A 16,043-nucleotide genomic window follows, 5' to 3' on the forward strand; every position below is an offset into this window, starting at 1 on the left:
GCTCCCTACAAGGTCCATTTTCATTTGGCATGGTAGTGAAAAGGCTTTTTGCAGGATGCGTTTTCCACTGACATGTTAGACATGTGGCTAGAAAATGCGTCCTATAGGAAGCGTTTTCACTATCATGTCATATGAAAACCCTTCTATAGGGGGCGTTTTCTCTTTAGGCGTTTCAACCACTAAAATTGATTTCTTTTGAGCCCTTGCAACCTGGGATTCTCGGGATAAATTTCATACATTGCAACCTGGGATTCCCGAAAAATGCTGCTATGAGGAAGCCTTCTCTCCCCCACAAATTTCATGTGTGTTAGGGGAGAAGAGCTAATTAAAACACTTACTTATTCGTTTATTCATTATTTTTTTCTGCAAAGTGTAAGTTAATATTAATTATTCAAGTAATATATATTACAATATGCAAGCCAAAGTCTTTTTTGGAACCTTCTGAGCAATTTTTTGCTTTTTCAAAATATTGTGCTTAACAAATGGATAATGAAAAACTTAAATGAAAAAGTAACAGAAATAATTATAAATTTTAAATTCACAATATGACATGGTACAAAGCAAACCAATTTAATAAAAAAAATTATATATTGTAAATAAGTGTACATTTGGGACGTAAAACAAAGTATACAATTTGGGAAAATTACAAATAACATAATCATCGGCGTCCTGAATGTGGGCATCGTGCATGCCTAGGGTTTCGTCGTACTATTTGGGTTGGTGGCTCCTCATTGACTTCATCTTCATCTTCACGTGCACGTCGGGGTTGATTGCCACAACCATCTCCTTCCTTCGTGGTTGACTACAACCATGTCCTAGCCGCCCATCTTACACCCCCTATTTGAATGAATAGTTGTGACAATGACCCATCTCAATAGAACAACGATGCTGGGGGTGTTTACAACACTATCAATGGATGACTATATGGTGTAGAATGGGTCGGTTGCGGATAAAAGGTGAGAATTACTGGTTATACCGGATGTGTTAGTGTTGATGGTGGGATCAGCGTGAAATATGATACGGTGGGTAATGGTCGTGCAAAATATACCCTTGGAGAAGGTGTTGATGCAATGAATAATTGTGTATGTTGTGGTGCTTGTGTAAAATAAACTGCTGCTGAATGTGTTGATGCAGGGAATGATTGTGCATGCTGCAGTGTTAGTGTAAAATAAATTAGAGCTGAAGGTTTTGATTCGAGGAATGATTGTGTGTGTTGTGGTGCTTGTGTCAAATAAATTGGTTTAGAACCAAAAATAAATGAACCATACTGACCGAGAGGTTGCACTGCAATTAAGTCCTCCTATGGGGATAGAGCAAATCTTGGTCCCCCCACTGTATCTTCTCCCGACCTAGGATTGATGGACCCTCGTCTTGGCCTCCTACGGTGATGTTGCCTACTCCTTTCTAAACTCAGTAGTAAATATAGCTTGTCGTTATGCCTAAACCAATCTATGCAATCTCAGAGATGTCGCCAACGCCGGTGTGAGAAATGGTTCACGCGTTGGCAAAAAATCATACCTACACTACCAAATCTCAATATACTTCTTGTGGAATGTTGGCCAATCTTCCTCGAGTCTCCCTACATGTTGATCTTGTGCAGGTCATCGAGCTCCTAGGGTAGTGGCAGAATACGTTGCGTACACTTGAACTGTCACATCAATTGGTCAGATTTCTGTATCTCGATTCTTGCAAATATGATCAATGGCATCTTAACGTGCCAGATGTTGCGATTGGCCAAAAATTCAGCCGAACTCATTCTTAAATCCCTGGATCCGCCTATGGCATCCATACAAACTATAGTATGAAATTATAAATTTTAGCACGTGTATAATATTTAATTTCAAATGTTGGAATAAAAAATCAAAAACTTTGAAATTCATAAACTAACCTCCTATTCAATTTGTTGATCTAAAGCTAGTCGGATATCCTCGAGCTTGGTCGGTATTCCGTTGTATCTCACGGGGTTGTTCCACCTATTCAAATAATATGTTATTTCAAAATTAAAACAATTAAAAATAAAAATGATAATGATATTATCAAATGAATTTTACCATATTACAAGTGGGAATTCATAAGAGAGTTCCACTCAATGGCGTAAAAATGGTAGTCAATACCATACCTACAACTGAAAAAGAAGCATGCAACTACCGGTTTTAACTTTTTCTGGTATCGTTGTTCGACACATTTCTAGGTACAATGTCGTCAGCACCACTGATCCTCAACTAACTCATCTCGTTTTTTTCAAGTCGGCTAGTAGTAGTAGCCACTTTAAATGTACCAGATTGCGAGATATATATGCATTAGCAGACCTCCGATCAACCTCAAGAAGAATGTGCACACGAATTTTTCTCTTTTAATGTCACTCGCAGATCCCTCTATAGTTTGGAAGTTGTCCTCTTACCATCTCATCTCGATTCAGCTACTTCTAAACTTGTTCGACACCTTCACTAGTAGTTGCTCGCATGTTGCACTCCAATCGGTACTGCTCACTAGCCCCGTAATGACTTCCTTATCGACCAGTAGACCGAGTTGTAAACCAACTTCCTCGAGTGTATTTGTACACTCATTGTAGGGAAGATGGAATGTATGTGTCTCCGGTCTCCATCTTTCGACCAAAGCATTGATAAGTGGGGAATCCAATTTAGTCCCCCCGAGCATGCGAGCCATGTGTAACACCCCAAAATTGGCGGATTTGAGAGAAAAGCGAATAGATGTGAAGATTACATGTTTCGGTGCACTATTGTAGTATAGTCCGCCACTTTTTAGAATTTTCGTAAGTTAAATTCTGGCATATAATGTACCGGCCCGTGTAGAATTTAAGGTTATTTTACTAAAATGACCTAAAAAATTAAATATTTATAAGAATAACCCAGATTCAAAAACATTAACGAAAATAACCTGGAAGGAATAGTGCAGTGTGGTGTCGGCAACCCCATGGCTACACCTATGTCAGAAAGGATTAAAAAAAATTGTCGGCAATGCAATGGTCAGGGCGATGTAAGTCTCCGACAAGTCTAAGTAAATCCATATTTTGTAAAGAGGTTATTTAATTCTATGGTATTTGCCAAACGTGGGAACTCTCACAATTTGTAACACAATTATCTGGATTTCTAATGAATGATGTAAATGTCGCATTCACCAAGATAAATTCATTATTTGAGTTGAAAAGGTTACGATCTGACTAATATTCTATCAACCACCAGATTCAGTATCAGAATCTGCCAAAGGTAGGACCCACTTAGAAATTGTTCCAAGATCAGCCAATACAAAAATCCAACAAAGGTAAGATCCCTATGTAGATCAATCTAATAGATCAGTTATTGAAAGAATCTGCCAAGAATGACATCTATGCACAACATCTGAAAGAGGTATTCAACATCTGTCTATGAGAGAATCTGCCAAAAATTGATGTCAATATGAATATACTTTGTGGAATGCATCAGTCTCTATCTCCGAAAAGATTATGAAATAGTTCCGCAATGAGAAGTGAATGTTGTAGTCCGCCATATGTGTGGAATAAATGTATGATACACAAGTGTAGAAATGAGTCTATTTGAATCCGTTGAGAGAAAGGAAAAGTATCAGCCAATATCAGAAAATAAATTTAGTACTCTTCAAGATTCAACAACAAATGTTCAAGGTGGTTAAAAATTTCTAGGTTCATGTTTGGTCAACAGAAAATAATTTACAGGTCAACGTAAAATAAGTCATTTTTCTTGTAAAATGACTTACTCTTTTGAATAGCGCAAGCCATTTTCCGAAAAAGAGCTCATCTATAGCTAATTTTATTTTTATATAAAAATTAACTTAAATCAAACTTAAAATTATCATATTAATAATAATTTTTATTTTTATTTTTAAAAATAAATAAAATATTAATATAAATATTATATTTTCAATATTATTAAACATACATATTTAATTATTTATATTTAGTCATATAATAAATTATTAATATAATTAATATAATTTATTATTTTAATAAATTATTTAATTTTTATTTTTATTTTAATAATAAATTTTAAAAATAATAATTTTAAATAATATTCTTCAAATTTTATTAAAATATTTAATATTAATATTTTAATAATAAATATTTATTACAACTATAAATATATTAATAATAAATATTTTGTAGTATAAAAGTTAATATACGTCATAAGTCTATATACTCTTCACAAATTTACGCTTTAATATATGTACTTTTATTTTCAAGAATTTAATCCATTTACTTTTGATTTGAAAATCAACTCCAATTGTTGATTTTGTTGATGTCACATTTTAAATAAAAAGTATTCATTTGCTAGTCATATAACTAAAAATTGATGTAATAAACCTGAATTTAACAAAATAAAATATAAATTTATAGATATAAAATAAACTCAATTAAACAATAAAATGATAAGAAAATCTCAGATGTATATTTATTTCAATAAAAACCTTTATTTAATATTTGTAAGAAATATATCAAATAACATAAAATATTTTATATTGGTACTTGAAAATATCAAAAGAAAAATATTAACTTGATTAACTTTTTCATAAAACTATTTTCGTGCGGAAGTTTCAAATAAGTTCAAATCTCGTTTACACTCAAATTCGATTTTTAAGTTCATTTAATTTTTAATTCAAAGAATATATATACCCTTTTCATTTATTTCGACAATCGTTGTTTCAGAGTTTGGATAGCAAAAGTTTCTACTTTTCAAATTTCTATCACGTTTATTTATGATTATATAAACAAAATGGGATCAAGCTTGCTTCAATGGGAATCCGACCCCCTATTTTCAGCCGCCGAAGTCGTTCAAGATTCAGCTGACAGGTTTTATCTTTCCCTAGAAATACCCATTTCGAAACTTTTTCAATTTTTAATTATTTTCCTTTCGGTTGCTGTTCTCGTGTTAATATGGAGTATCACACTGCAGACTGCTGAGTTATGTTGTTATGCAAGTTCAAAACTAATGATTTTCTTTGTTAATTTGATATTTCCAGGATGGAATCGATTTTTCGCCTTCTTTTGCATGAACAAAATCTTGTTGAAGCTAATAATTATGACCCGAAGCTGCTTACTTTGATTGGGTATCACAGTCGCGATCTTGCTACCATACTTGAAACAGCAAAATGGCAGGCATTGATTCCTTGTTTATTCTTGAGTTTAATTATTTCCTGTTAATAGTGTTACATTTGCTTATTCTAATGCTTCCTTTGATTTTATTAGTTGGAAGATTTTGAACGAGCAGTTATCTCATCAGCTAGGATGGACCGGTCTCAGTCTAGGGAGGCTGTGATTTTTAGACATAAGGAGTTTATTAGTGCTGTTAGAGAACAGATCAACAATGTTGAGAAAAGCTTGGAGGAAATGGAAATTGGAAATCCCGCTAAAATCTCTGAATGGCAAAACTAGAATGAACAAGATAAAGATAATTTGGCATTTTTCCTTTCCGGGGGGATTAACAATCACTGTTATGAGTTGGGTGATAGTGACATATTTAAAAGATTTCTTGATCCACCCGCGGCATCATGCTCATCAGATGCTGGAATTGTTGGAAATGAATGTGGAGAAATTGAAGAAGTGAATATGAATGGTAATGCTTATAGTAGCCATTACTATGATTCTTTGGAGGAGAGTAACCTAAGGAAAGTGGATTCTCAAAATTCTATGAAATTGGGTCTAAATGCAGTGAATTCTTTCCAAGAGAGGTCTTGTAACAGGAATGCTGACGATGGAAGTTGGTATATAGAAGCTGGTGATAGCAAACCTAAGTGTTTCTTCCATGAGAATAAGCTGAGAGGTTCTTCCAGCAGTATGAATCTCATTGGATTCTTCAATAATCTGTGGGGAAGAAGGGTTCCTAGCAGTTATACAAAGCGATTAAAAGATGGGGAAGAAGAGCATTCTCCTTTGGACATTGATGCTTCTCATGCTGCACAGGTACGTTTCAATCCATCTTAACATTATTATTCTTCGGAAGGCATGCATGTGATCAGTAGTCAAGATATGGTGAAGTAGTTAGCTCTGAATTTTGATACTAGCATTTTACAGAACTTCTGAACAATTTGTACTATGATTTTGGTTTTTATTTTTTTTACATGCATTTAATTGCTAAGCAATACATACCTTTAATTGCTAACCTTTCTTATTGCTTAGTTGTGCAATAAACTCATCAATTCCTCTAGCCTTGGTGCATTGGTCAATGTCCTCAACTTACAGTCTGCATATCTTTATCAGGGCCAGCATATTGGACTATGTTCAGCACTTAGAAACCATGGCCTCCAGGGATTACATTGGTTTCTGACAAAGGTCATGCACTTGAGAAGGAGGCTTGGGGCATGCAATGCCAGATTTGATAGATTTTCATATCTCGTTAAAGTTAATCAGCGGTCCATAAAAATGATACTGGCAATAGTATTTGTCTTCACACTTTTAGGTAAGTGCACTATTTGTACATACCATCTTCTATTTGATTTACTCTACTTGTCCCTGCTAAATTCAAATGATCTATTTATGGATGTATCTTGATTGTCAAATGATTTACCTACATTTTTAGCTTGTCAGGCACTCTCTCTATAGAACCCTTTTCATGCTTGTTTGTACAATCACTTTTGAGATGTATGCTTGTGTGAATTGGAAATTAAATGAATCGAGAGACCAATGTGGAAAACCATAAGTGTGTTTTCCAATGATGTTATCTTTAAGAGCTTAATTTTCATGCAATAGATGGAAAAAGGATATCTCCTTTTAATTTAAACATTTAATCCCGAATTTGAGATTAAAAAAAAAGGGATGTAGGAGAAGGGTTCCTTTTGGTTGTACTTAGCTTATGGACTTTTTGTTAAACAGTTGCATGTTTATTGCTTACACACGGTTCTTGTTGTTAAATTCACTCTCAAAGGAGTTAACCTAAGGAAAATAATCCTGCCAAGCAGCAAGCCTTTACAAATTCATCTTACGCTCCCATAAAAACTTTTAGGCGTTAATATATAAGTTCCATGGATAACTTTCAGGGAATCAAATTGTTTATTTGGGGCCTTGGATATAAAACTAATCATTATCCCATAATTCTATTCATGCAGGTATATTGATCTTCCATATCGCTTGAAAGTGGTCATTTGCTGTTTAATAGGAATATCGTTGCATCTGCAAAGTGGGTTTTGAGTGGAGTTGCTGCAGATTACTTGCTCGGCTCCCATAGCAAGTTGAGGAGCCAACCATCAGTAACTACATTCTGAGATTGGTAAGCAAGCAGCCTTTAGATTTTGCTGCTATCTACAATACAGAAGTAGCTAATACAAATGTATGTACTCCAGCAATTCATCTAAGAAATTTGTACATATGAATGGCATGCCATTTCACAGATCTACTTTGTTAGTCAAAACTTATATAAGCTGTAAATGATGATATCCAAGCCATCTCGAACTCCAGTTAGAGTAACTGCTGATCCATGGTGTGTTCTACAGTTCACTTGGGTTAAGTTTGACATCTTAATAGGGTTATAAAATCACAGTTCTTTAAATTATGTTTTGTACATTAAAATCCCAATCTGAGCTGACCCTTTTTCCCCTTTCCTGATCTAAGCTGCTAATCCTTGAGGTACTTTTTCGACTTCTTGTCGAAGGGAGATACGGTTCTGACCCATGGAGTTGGTCCGCTATCAACTAATCTGAGTTCAAATCCAAGATCTAACTGAGATTTTAGCTGAATAAGGACATTTAATAGTGCTATGGTTGGGGATGTCGATATATACATTCGCCGTTATAGAGATTGGAAGTCTTGGGGATCTAGACCCGAACCTACGCTGCTGCCGTCATCTATTTGCATTATTCAGATTACCAAAGCATTGTTTTCCCATCATTCTGTGTTTCAGACGAGCTTGTTTGAACTGGATCGATTGGATCAAATCGACCGAAATGCCAGTCTAAAGAGAGGTATTGAATCAATTAACTTGGGGTGGAAATTGGTACAGAAAAATTGAACTGGACAAAAAATTGATTGAACTGAATTTTTAATTTTTTAATAAATTTTTAATAATTTATTTAATCCAACCGGACGAATTAATTAAACCGATTAGTCTTTCTAAATAAGCCCACGAGACAATTTTTGGCTTTTTCTTTTGTGATTATGCCAGGTCTCTGATGATGTGTTCCCAATATTATGGCCTGGCCTTCCATTCTAATGCCATCTGAATGGGATTCAATTTTTTAAAACAAATATGGAATTATGAGTTGGCAAGATTTAAGAAATTTAACCAATTTTTACTTATTACCAATATTTTTTAAACCGAATCGGTAATCGAACCGATCAAGCCACCAACTTGACAAGTACAATCAGACTAATTAAAAATTTATTAAAAAAATTAAAAAATTCCAATTCAACCGGTTCAACACTGAATTTAACCAATTTTTAGCCAATTCAATAGTCAGTTCAACTAGTTTTTTAACTACTACGTACCAATTTCCAGCCTAACTGGTTCAAAAGCACCTTTGAAACTGATTCCCGATCGAATCAGTCGGTCTGATTCAGTTCAAATAACATTGCTTTTTTCATAATATACCAGTGTACCATTTAAGTCCAAAAACGCTCGTCTTTACAACCAAAATAAAGTAGTATCGATTGATCTCTTACGTCTCAACACCGTAAAATGTAATGGTTTACAGTATGAATCATTTACAGTTCACAGTACACAACATACTTTTACTTTCAAGTGTAAACAGAAGATGGTGAAAACAAATGAAGTGGATTTGATTTCATAACCTTGACCTTCCGCAATTCTATAATGATACGCAAATGATTAAAAAAGGAAGTGCGAGGCAATTTAATGAAAAATCTATACTATTATTACCCCCTCCCCCCTTCAGCTATTCCAGCCAGCACTGAAGTGAGATCGCCTGTTCTCTTTTGTAGAATTGCCTCTTCCATCAATGGTATGTCAACAGTTTCAAAGTGACAGCTTCCATAATCTACTGTCAATCACTTCATGTAATGATGCTCTCTGCTAAGAGAGGGCACCAACTAGAGCAGCCTGAAGCTATAATAAATAAATATGAAACCGTGTCAGAATAGCAGCTCCAAGGTTTTAGACCTATATGTATATGTATACACACACACACACATGTACAATGAGAGAGAGAAATAGAGAGATGTCTGCTTCTAAGTCGTAAACATTTAGGGTTTAGCAAAGAGATCTTGGAAAAATTACCAAGCAGCCATACTCCATATAGGCTCTTTTCAGTCTGACTTCTCAATTTCTCGGAATCTTCTATCCCACTCTCGTGCTTCATAGTCTTGCTCAACCAAGTCTCTGTCAGTACTATACACAATGCGGTCTGGTCCTATGACTGTTTTTTGTGCCATATCTCGAGCGCTCAATAGCTGGCATATATACAGAATAAATAAAGATTATTCCACGGAAATAGGTTTACCTATGCTGATCTTATACAATGAAACTTGGAAATTCGACACAAAAATAAAATGTCATTATCATACAAGTATACATTGAAAACTAAAATCTATATAATAGGAAAAATTATTTCAAACATACAAGGGCGAAACTATAATGGGCAATATCCCACATTGCATCACAGTGAACTATCAGGGACCCCAATCCTCTTTATCTTCTCATAACCAAGAAGGCAAGATCACATAGAAATGTGATTTAGCATGCAGAGATTGCATACTAGTGGTCCAAAGGGATTTTTTAGTATAGGAAGATAAATCAGTAAAGAAATGCAAATAAATTAGAAATCACTGCACTGATCAACATTCGAATCTTAACAGCTATAAATTAATTCAAACTCACATATAATGTTAAACTGTTTTAGAAATGTGTAATTGCCTATTACGGAATAGAAGAGAGTACTGGCATAAAGCTACTCAATGGAAAATTATAAACACCACCTTGATGAAGAAATCAAAATGCAGGTGTAAGAAGGATACCTTCCGCCTTAGTGAAAGATCAGGCAATTCAAGTGCTTGAGCAAACAGTTTTCTTATTTGGTTTCTCTTCTCTATATCAGCATTCCTTTTACGAATGAAGAACCACCGAACCAAAGGAATTGCAAAGAAAGAACCAGCATAGATCTGCAAAAAAATTGTTTTATAGAAATCTTGAAAAAGCAAAGCAGAAGCAAATTTCATTCTAGAAATGGAAAGAAACTAGAGTTTCTCAATCTTCTATAGTTTTAATGTATTAGTAATACTGTATCCAGTTTCACGGTACTTCATTTCCTCAAAAGCATGGGAGAAGACATGAAAAGTACATCCAATGTCACAGACCAGAGAAGCAAAAAAGAGCAATTCTGAACTTCTATTTATTTCAACATGCTGTATCTAGTACTGAGTAGCAACAGACAAGTCTTCAACCTACATATCTGACATTGCTAATCCATAATAATAAACAAGCATGCTTATATATTGGACAGGCATCAGGGCCTCAGAACATGAAACTTTATCTAAAGGCAGAAAGCAAAATGCATGCATGGACATAAATATAGTGAAGAGGTATCTTAACGTTATAGAGATTCTGGGTGTCCTGTTATCATGTAAGAATACATAAATTGTAGTGACAGAGGTGATAGAGATTCAAACTGAGATGCTAAGAGAATATGACATGGGCACAGAGAGGGAGGAAGCTTTTTATGCATCATATTGCATATTTCATCCAAGAAGAAAATGTAAAACGCATATGACCTCCTACTTTTCCCTACAGTTAAGTTTTTCTGTTCCATAAAACAATCTTATAAAAAAAGAAAAGCATCAAATCGTACCTGAAGTAGAGGGAAAATGTCCATGACAAAATTAATAAATCCACTCGGTCTAATCGCAGCATCTCTTCAAACAAAGTAAAAGCAGCACCATTAGAGATTCAGAACATAAGAAGCACAGATTGAAAGAAACACTGAAAGAGGACTGTACTTTAACATTGTTCCAAGAATTATGACTCCAAAGAGGTTAATCGCACCCAAACCAATGACCATTGCTCTCTCTGATGAGCTTGTTTTACTGCATAACAAATGCTTATCAATACAAAAAAACTCCATAACAGAACAAACCTTGTCAACTAAATGCACTACATAAAAAACACACAAAAACACACATATAGAGAAAGGAGAGGAAGAACCTAAATTGCCACTTCTTCTCCTTGAAAAATTTCTCAATTCCCCCAACCCAATCACTCCATCTTCTTCCTACATATTCCTTCCTTCCACTCCTCTGAGAAGAAGCTGTCCGCTGCAGAGACTGAAATCTATACAGAATATTTCCCTACACAGATAGTTTTGTAGTTTATAAGGGCATAAAGGCAGGAACTCTTTTTCCAGAAATGTAACATGTGAATGACATAATTCTTGGTCTCAGAGACACATCTCAAACAATGCTACCTTATCTCAAAATCATAAATTTCAAATCTTTACACTTTGAAGTAATAATAAAAGGAATTTGTCATTGTACAGACACATATATGTCCTTGGTCTAAGAGACACGGACCAAACATTGGTACTTTATGTCAAAATGATAAAATTCAAATATTTACATTTTAAAGCAACAATAAATGGAATTTGCCATAGAACACACAAGCGAATCTGTCTTTGTCTCAGAGACAGATCAAACCTTGGTACCTTATGTCAAAAATCATGAAATTCAAATATTTACATTTTAAAGTAACAATAAATGGAATTAGTCATACTACACAGACACACACGTCTTGGTCTAACAGAGAGATCAAATATTGGCTCCTTTGAAAATAAAAAATTTCAAATATTTACATCTTAAAGTGACAATAAATGGAATTTGTCATGGTACATGGACATGTGTGCATTATATGTAATGCATATAAATTGTTTCTACATACCTCTTCATCTATTTCTGGCTGGCCATCAAACCGCAGAAGAACAGGTAAGACATACGACTCATCACTCTAGAATTGAACAGAAAACCAAAAAAAAAAAAAAAAAGTCAAATAACTAACAAGGAAACAAATACAAACACCTTGGAGCCTTTGATGCAGGCAAGGACTAATTAGTAAATAATTCATTGACAAATAATTTGAAATAAGAACAGCCACAACTTCAAACAGTTTTCAACAAAGAGAATTTGGAATATTCTCCAATAAGTTTGAGCATTTTGTTAAGGGAGAAACCAGAGTAATACTGATTGTGAAGCTTTTTACACAGAACTTTTTTGAAACACTTATTAGGCAATATTATATATTTAGTTTTTAATATTTTATAACTTCTAAAAGTAATGTAATAAATAATTAAAATATTTTATAAGAGAGTTGTTAATTATGATTAATTATTTAAGGGAAACTTGTGCAAGATAGAGAAATTTCACAACCATAATGAACCGTAACCTACACTATTACGTAAGTGGCATCTACAACTGCAATAAACGTTAGTGAACCCTACCACATTTGAATCCCTGCTTATCACTTCTGGATTACTTGACCATGAACTACTTATAATATCAAAGCAAGCAAGTAACCATCAAATATATGATTACATGCCAAAAACTATTTGATTAAATGATCTATGACGTACAAATGCAGAAATAAGGTTGACAGACAGTGTGCTGGGACTACAATGCAAATAAAGAAATAATTGAGTCGATAGTAATAAAATTTTTGTTTAGGTCATGCAATGACAGAACAAGAATAGTTGCATATGGTCAAAGTGTGAATAAAACAAATGTGATCATGAGAGAAAATATTTCAAATTCAAGTCAAAAGAACACCATACTAGATTTCAGAGCAACTTGTAAGAAAATTTTACATGCTAATAACAAGCTAGACTAAGATTAGCCTTTAATTTATAATCATACCAATGCTCCCTTTGTGGTAGGTAAATCAAGATATGGAGCAAGTTCTTCAGCTGTGACAACACCTCCATTAGAAGTTATGTATTCTCCAATCTGCAAATTTTGGGTGGAAAATGGTAAAAGTTAGTAGGGGTAATAGAACACTTAATAATCAGAATAACTACTATCAGAAAGATGAAATAAAATGTTTCAAGCATTGACCAAAGAAGTTAGTGCTGAAGTATTACCAACTTCCACCTTTCTTCTTCAATTCCTTGATTTGGATCACCATCCCCGAAAACAAAAGAGAAAACCTAAGAAGATGTCACAAATGAACTAATTTTCTCTGAATGTAAAACAACTGAGCAAAATCATACATGATCCATTTGTTTATATTCACATCTTACAGATTCAATAAAGTTCATCCTCTCATCATCATCAGTTCGTAGCCGTCGCCTCCTATAATAATATGGATCCCAGTACCTTAAATAAAAAATTAAACCAGAGAAGGAGGTTATCTAAGAGTTTAACTTATGAAAGGAATACAGATTACAGAGACAATATGTTTTAACATTAGATTATAGCATAAAATAAGGTAATTTGATGGCCCAATCTCATTTATCCAATGAAATAAAATTAATGTGAAACTATCAGATGTACCCAAACGTGGATGACAAAACTTTTACCACCATACAAACTGATTTGTCAATTCTAGAGCAATTCAGCAAACAAAGGTACTTTAAAACCTAAGCTATCTACTTAATGTTGTCTATAAGCATCCCCTAATTGGCCTGATCGGTGAGAATTCTCAACTGTGATTAACAGCCTATTACAGTCTAAAACTGCTAGAGTTCTTCATAATATAAAAAGTCTTACCAAAACAAGTCAGTTGGACTCAAGTAGAAGGTGAACCCTGTGTCATATGATCTGCCTCCTCGTCTTCCACGATTGTCTTCATCGCTGCCATCAGATCACATAGTCAGCATCTTGCTTTCAATAACCACTGGTGTAGAATTATGTAGTTATATAATAATTTCTAAGTGTCAAGGTTAGTAGGTACCTTCTACTTGTGATTAGGGCAATAATTGTTGTATAAACAAGAACAATTGAAGCTATAAGTGCTGTCCCGAAAGAAACTCTAATTAAATATTCAAGTGCAGCCTGGCAAAAAAGAAAAAGACTAAATTATTGCCCATAATGTTTGACATCCAGGATTTTTCTCCTTAGCCTCAACAAAAATGAAAAGAAAAACAAGTTATGAAAGTTCACCTTTGCTTTATCAACCCAAGGTTCAAATTTTATCCTAAATGACTTGGCAGCAAGTTTTGAACGATAATCTTTTGGAAAGACATAAAGGACATCACCTTCATCTGAAACCTGTTAAAACCATCTTGACAAAAAAGTGGTACTCACAAATCAAGAACTTCAAAGATCCCAGAAATAGATATTATAATACTAGAACAAGTCCCAAGAAGCAACATGATAATCCCCATACAAAAATCAGAAAAGGCTTTCCTACAGAGTAAGTCAATAACACTGGCAGGCTCTAGATTACTTCAGCTAGTCGTCCAAAAACATACAACTAAAAAAGATAGCTTGGCTTCTAGAAATTAACTTTTGTAGGTCCAACTAAACCATGTATTTTCGTTTGTATGTTCAAACCGCTCTATCAAAACTCCTTTAAGTCCAATAACCAACAGTGAGCAGCATTTTAGTACAGCAGATACATCAACAGAGTTACACTGTTCGAGATCACTTCCAGACCATATCTACATCTATTTTAGCCCCAACCATACACCAAATCTCTTCTTCTTTTTTTTTTTTTTTGGGGGGGGTGAACAAGTAGAGAAAAACCGATATGAAGTTGCGCATTTCACAAGCTACTTTGGCATTTCGTTTCAAATAGTAATTCCACTCAACGAGAACCCTAGCATAGATCAAATTTATGGAAGTTATATGAAATCGAAAATTCAAAGTACCTCCAAGAAACCGTTAGTATCGGAAGCAAGTGCTTGAAGAGCCTTTTGAGCTTGATTCAAGTTAAGCCCAGCTTTACTCGAAACATCTCCAACAGTAACCCTCCCGCCAAACGCGTCAACGGCCTCCATTGCTCGTTTTCTGACGTCAGAGGGTAACTTATCAGTCTCGACCGCACCTCCAGGCCTAATCGCGTTCCTTCCAACATCAAGACTTGCCTTAATGACGGGAAATGAAACCCTAGGTCTCAAAAAGTTCCCGGACTTTCTCGAGAACGTAGAAGAAGAAGTTAGTGGTTGGATTCCCGGAAAATTGAGAGAAACTTGGGGTTTTGAAGTTAGGAGACGAAACTTAGGTGATAGAGTAAGGCAAGTAGAGATTGAGGCCATCTTACGCAATTCCAAATATTATTAATTTTTGAAAAAAAAAGAAATTACTAGTTTCTTTTAGCTTCGGCCATGGAAGAGAATTTAGTTGTCTAGAGGAAAAGTAGTAAACTTGGCGGAGAAGAAGAGAGAGAGAAAGCGGGAGGATTATGTTTCTGGATTTACCTTTTTGCCCTTCTCGATATTTTTAGATTGACCATTATCTCTATCTTTAAGTTCGGCTTTTCATTTTATCATATTCTTTTCGCTCGCTATTTATTTTCATTTAGGGAGATTATTTTGAGTGAAATTAAAAACAATAGTAGTAGTAGTGAGTTAAATTATTAGGGTTAAATATAAAATTAATATTAAAATTTGTTTGTTTAGTCTAAATTGATATTTATGGTTTTTTTTGTCTTAAATTAGTATTTAAATTTTTTTGTCCACTAGTTTGCCATTCGAGGCTAACGTCGTTTTTTTTTACGTGACAACATTGGCCACTCGTGCGTTGCCATGCGGCGTGTCTTCTTTGGTCTCTTTTACTTGTTATTTTCGTTCTCATTTTCCTTTTTTTTTCTTCTTTTTCCAACCCTAACTGTCATACTTTTACATTGCTAGTCACCGTCTGGCCTCCTCCAATGAGCTCTCTAACCAACAACGACCATTGTCCGACTTTCTTTCTTTAACCTGAAGTTGAAGTAGACGAAACTGTTAGGGATCGACCCGATTAAGCAACAAGTAACAAAAATAGCGGAATAAATTGAGAAATTGAACACACAAATTTAACGTGGAAAAACCTCTCCAAAGAGGATAAAAAAACCAGGGGCAAAGATAATTTTACTATAATGGCAAAAGAATGAAGAGTACAAAAGATGGAGATAAAACTAAACCCCAAAAACCCAAAAAACAAA

General features: G+C 34.5%; 2 protein-coding genes across 2 annotated transcripts; one reads left to right on the plus strand and one right to left on the minus strand.

Annotated features, from left to right (window-relative positions):
* The first annotated feature begins 4,745 nt into the window (after window positions 1-4,745).
* Window positions 4,746-7,472, plus strand: LOC105766671 (uncharacterized). Its single transcript, XM_052629205.1, has 6 exons — window positions 4,746-4,822; window positions 4,993-5,128; window positions 5,219-5,317; window positions 5,405-5,932; window positions 6,230-6,428; window positions 7,075-7,472. The coding sequence occupies exons 1-6, from the start codon at window positions 4,746-4,748 to the stop codon at window positions 7,098-7,100; spliced, it is 1,065 nt and encodes a 354-aa protein (XP_052485165.1). The 3' UTR covers window positions 7,101-7,472.
* Window positions 7,473-8,584: 1,112 nt separating this feature from the next.
* LOC105766670 (hypothetical protein) lies at window positions 8,585-15,343 on the minus strand. Its single transcript, XM_012586232.2, has 14 exons — window positions 14,770-15,343; window positions 14,060-14,167; window positions 13,851-13,951; window positions 13,667-13,750; window positions 13,198-13,273; window positions 13,039-13,104; window positions 12,815-12,904; window positions 11,847-11,912; window positions 11,118-11,260; window positions 10,913-10,999; window positions 10,765-10,828; window positions 9,935-10,078; window positions 9,198-9,370; window positions 8,585-9,026 (listed from the first exon to the last, which is right to left on the minus strand). Exons 1-13 carry the CDS (start codon window positions 15,154-15,156, stop codon window positions 9,227-9,229), a joined length of 1,560 nt encoding a protein of 519 aa, XP_012441686.1. The 5' UTR covers window positions 15,157-15,343; the 3' UTR covers window positions 8,585-9,026; window positions 9,198-9,226.
* Between the last annotated feature and the right edge of the window lie 700 nt (window positions 15,344-16,043).

This window comes from Gossypium raimondii, chromosome 4, assembly GCF_025698545.1.
Source record: "Gossypium raimondii isolate GPD5lz chromosome 4, ASM2569854v1, whole genome shotgun sequence".
In the NCBI taxonomy this organism is placed as follows: domain Eukaryota; kingdom Viridiplantae; phylum Streptophyta; class Magnoliopsida; order Malvales; family Malvaceae; genus Gossypium; species Gossypium raimondii.

Excerpts from the sequence above, each read along its gene's own strand:
- LOC105766670 (XM_012586232.2), bottom strand. The coding sequence starts at position 15,156 with ATGGCCTCAATCTCTACTTGCCTTACTCTATCACCTAAGTTTCGTCTC. Across the intron at positions 13,751-13,850 it reads GCCCTAATCACAAGTAGAAG|CGATGAAGACAATCGTGGAA; the intron begins GTACCTACTAAC and ends ATCTGATGGCAG. Across the intron at positions 10,829-10,912 it reads ATTCTTGGAACAATGTTAAA|AGATGCTGCGATTAGACCGA; the intron begins GTACAGTCCTCT and ends CTTTGTTTGAAG.
- LOC105766671 (XM_052629205.1), top strand. The coding sequence starts at position 4,746 with ATGGGATCAAGCTTGCTTCAATGGGAATCCGACCCCCTATTTTCAGCC. Across the intron at positions 5,129-5,218 it reads TTGAAACAGCAAAATGGCAG|TTGGAAGATTTTGAACGAGC; the intron begins GCATTGATTCCT and ends TGATTTTATTAG. Across the intron at positions 6,429-7,074 it reads ATTTGTCTTCACACTTTTAG|GTATATTGATCTTCCATATC; the intron begins GTAAGTGCACTA and ends CTATTCATGCAG.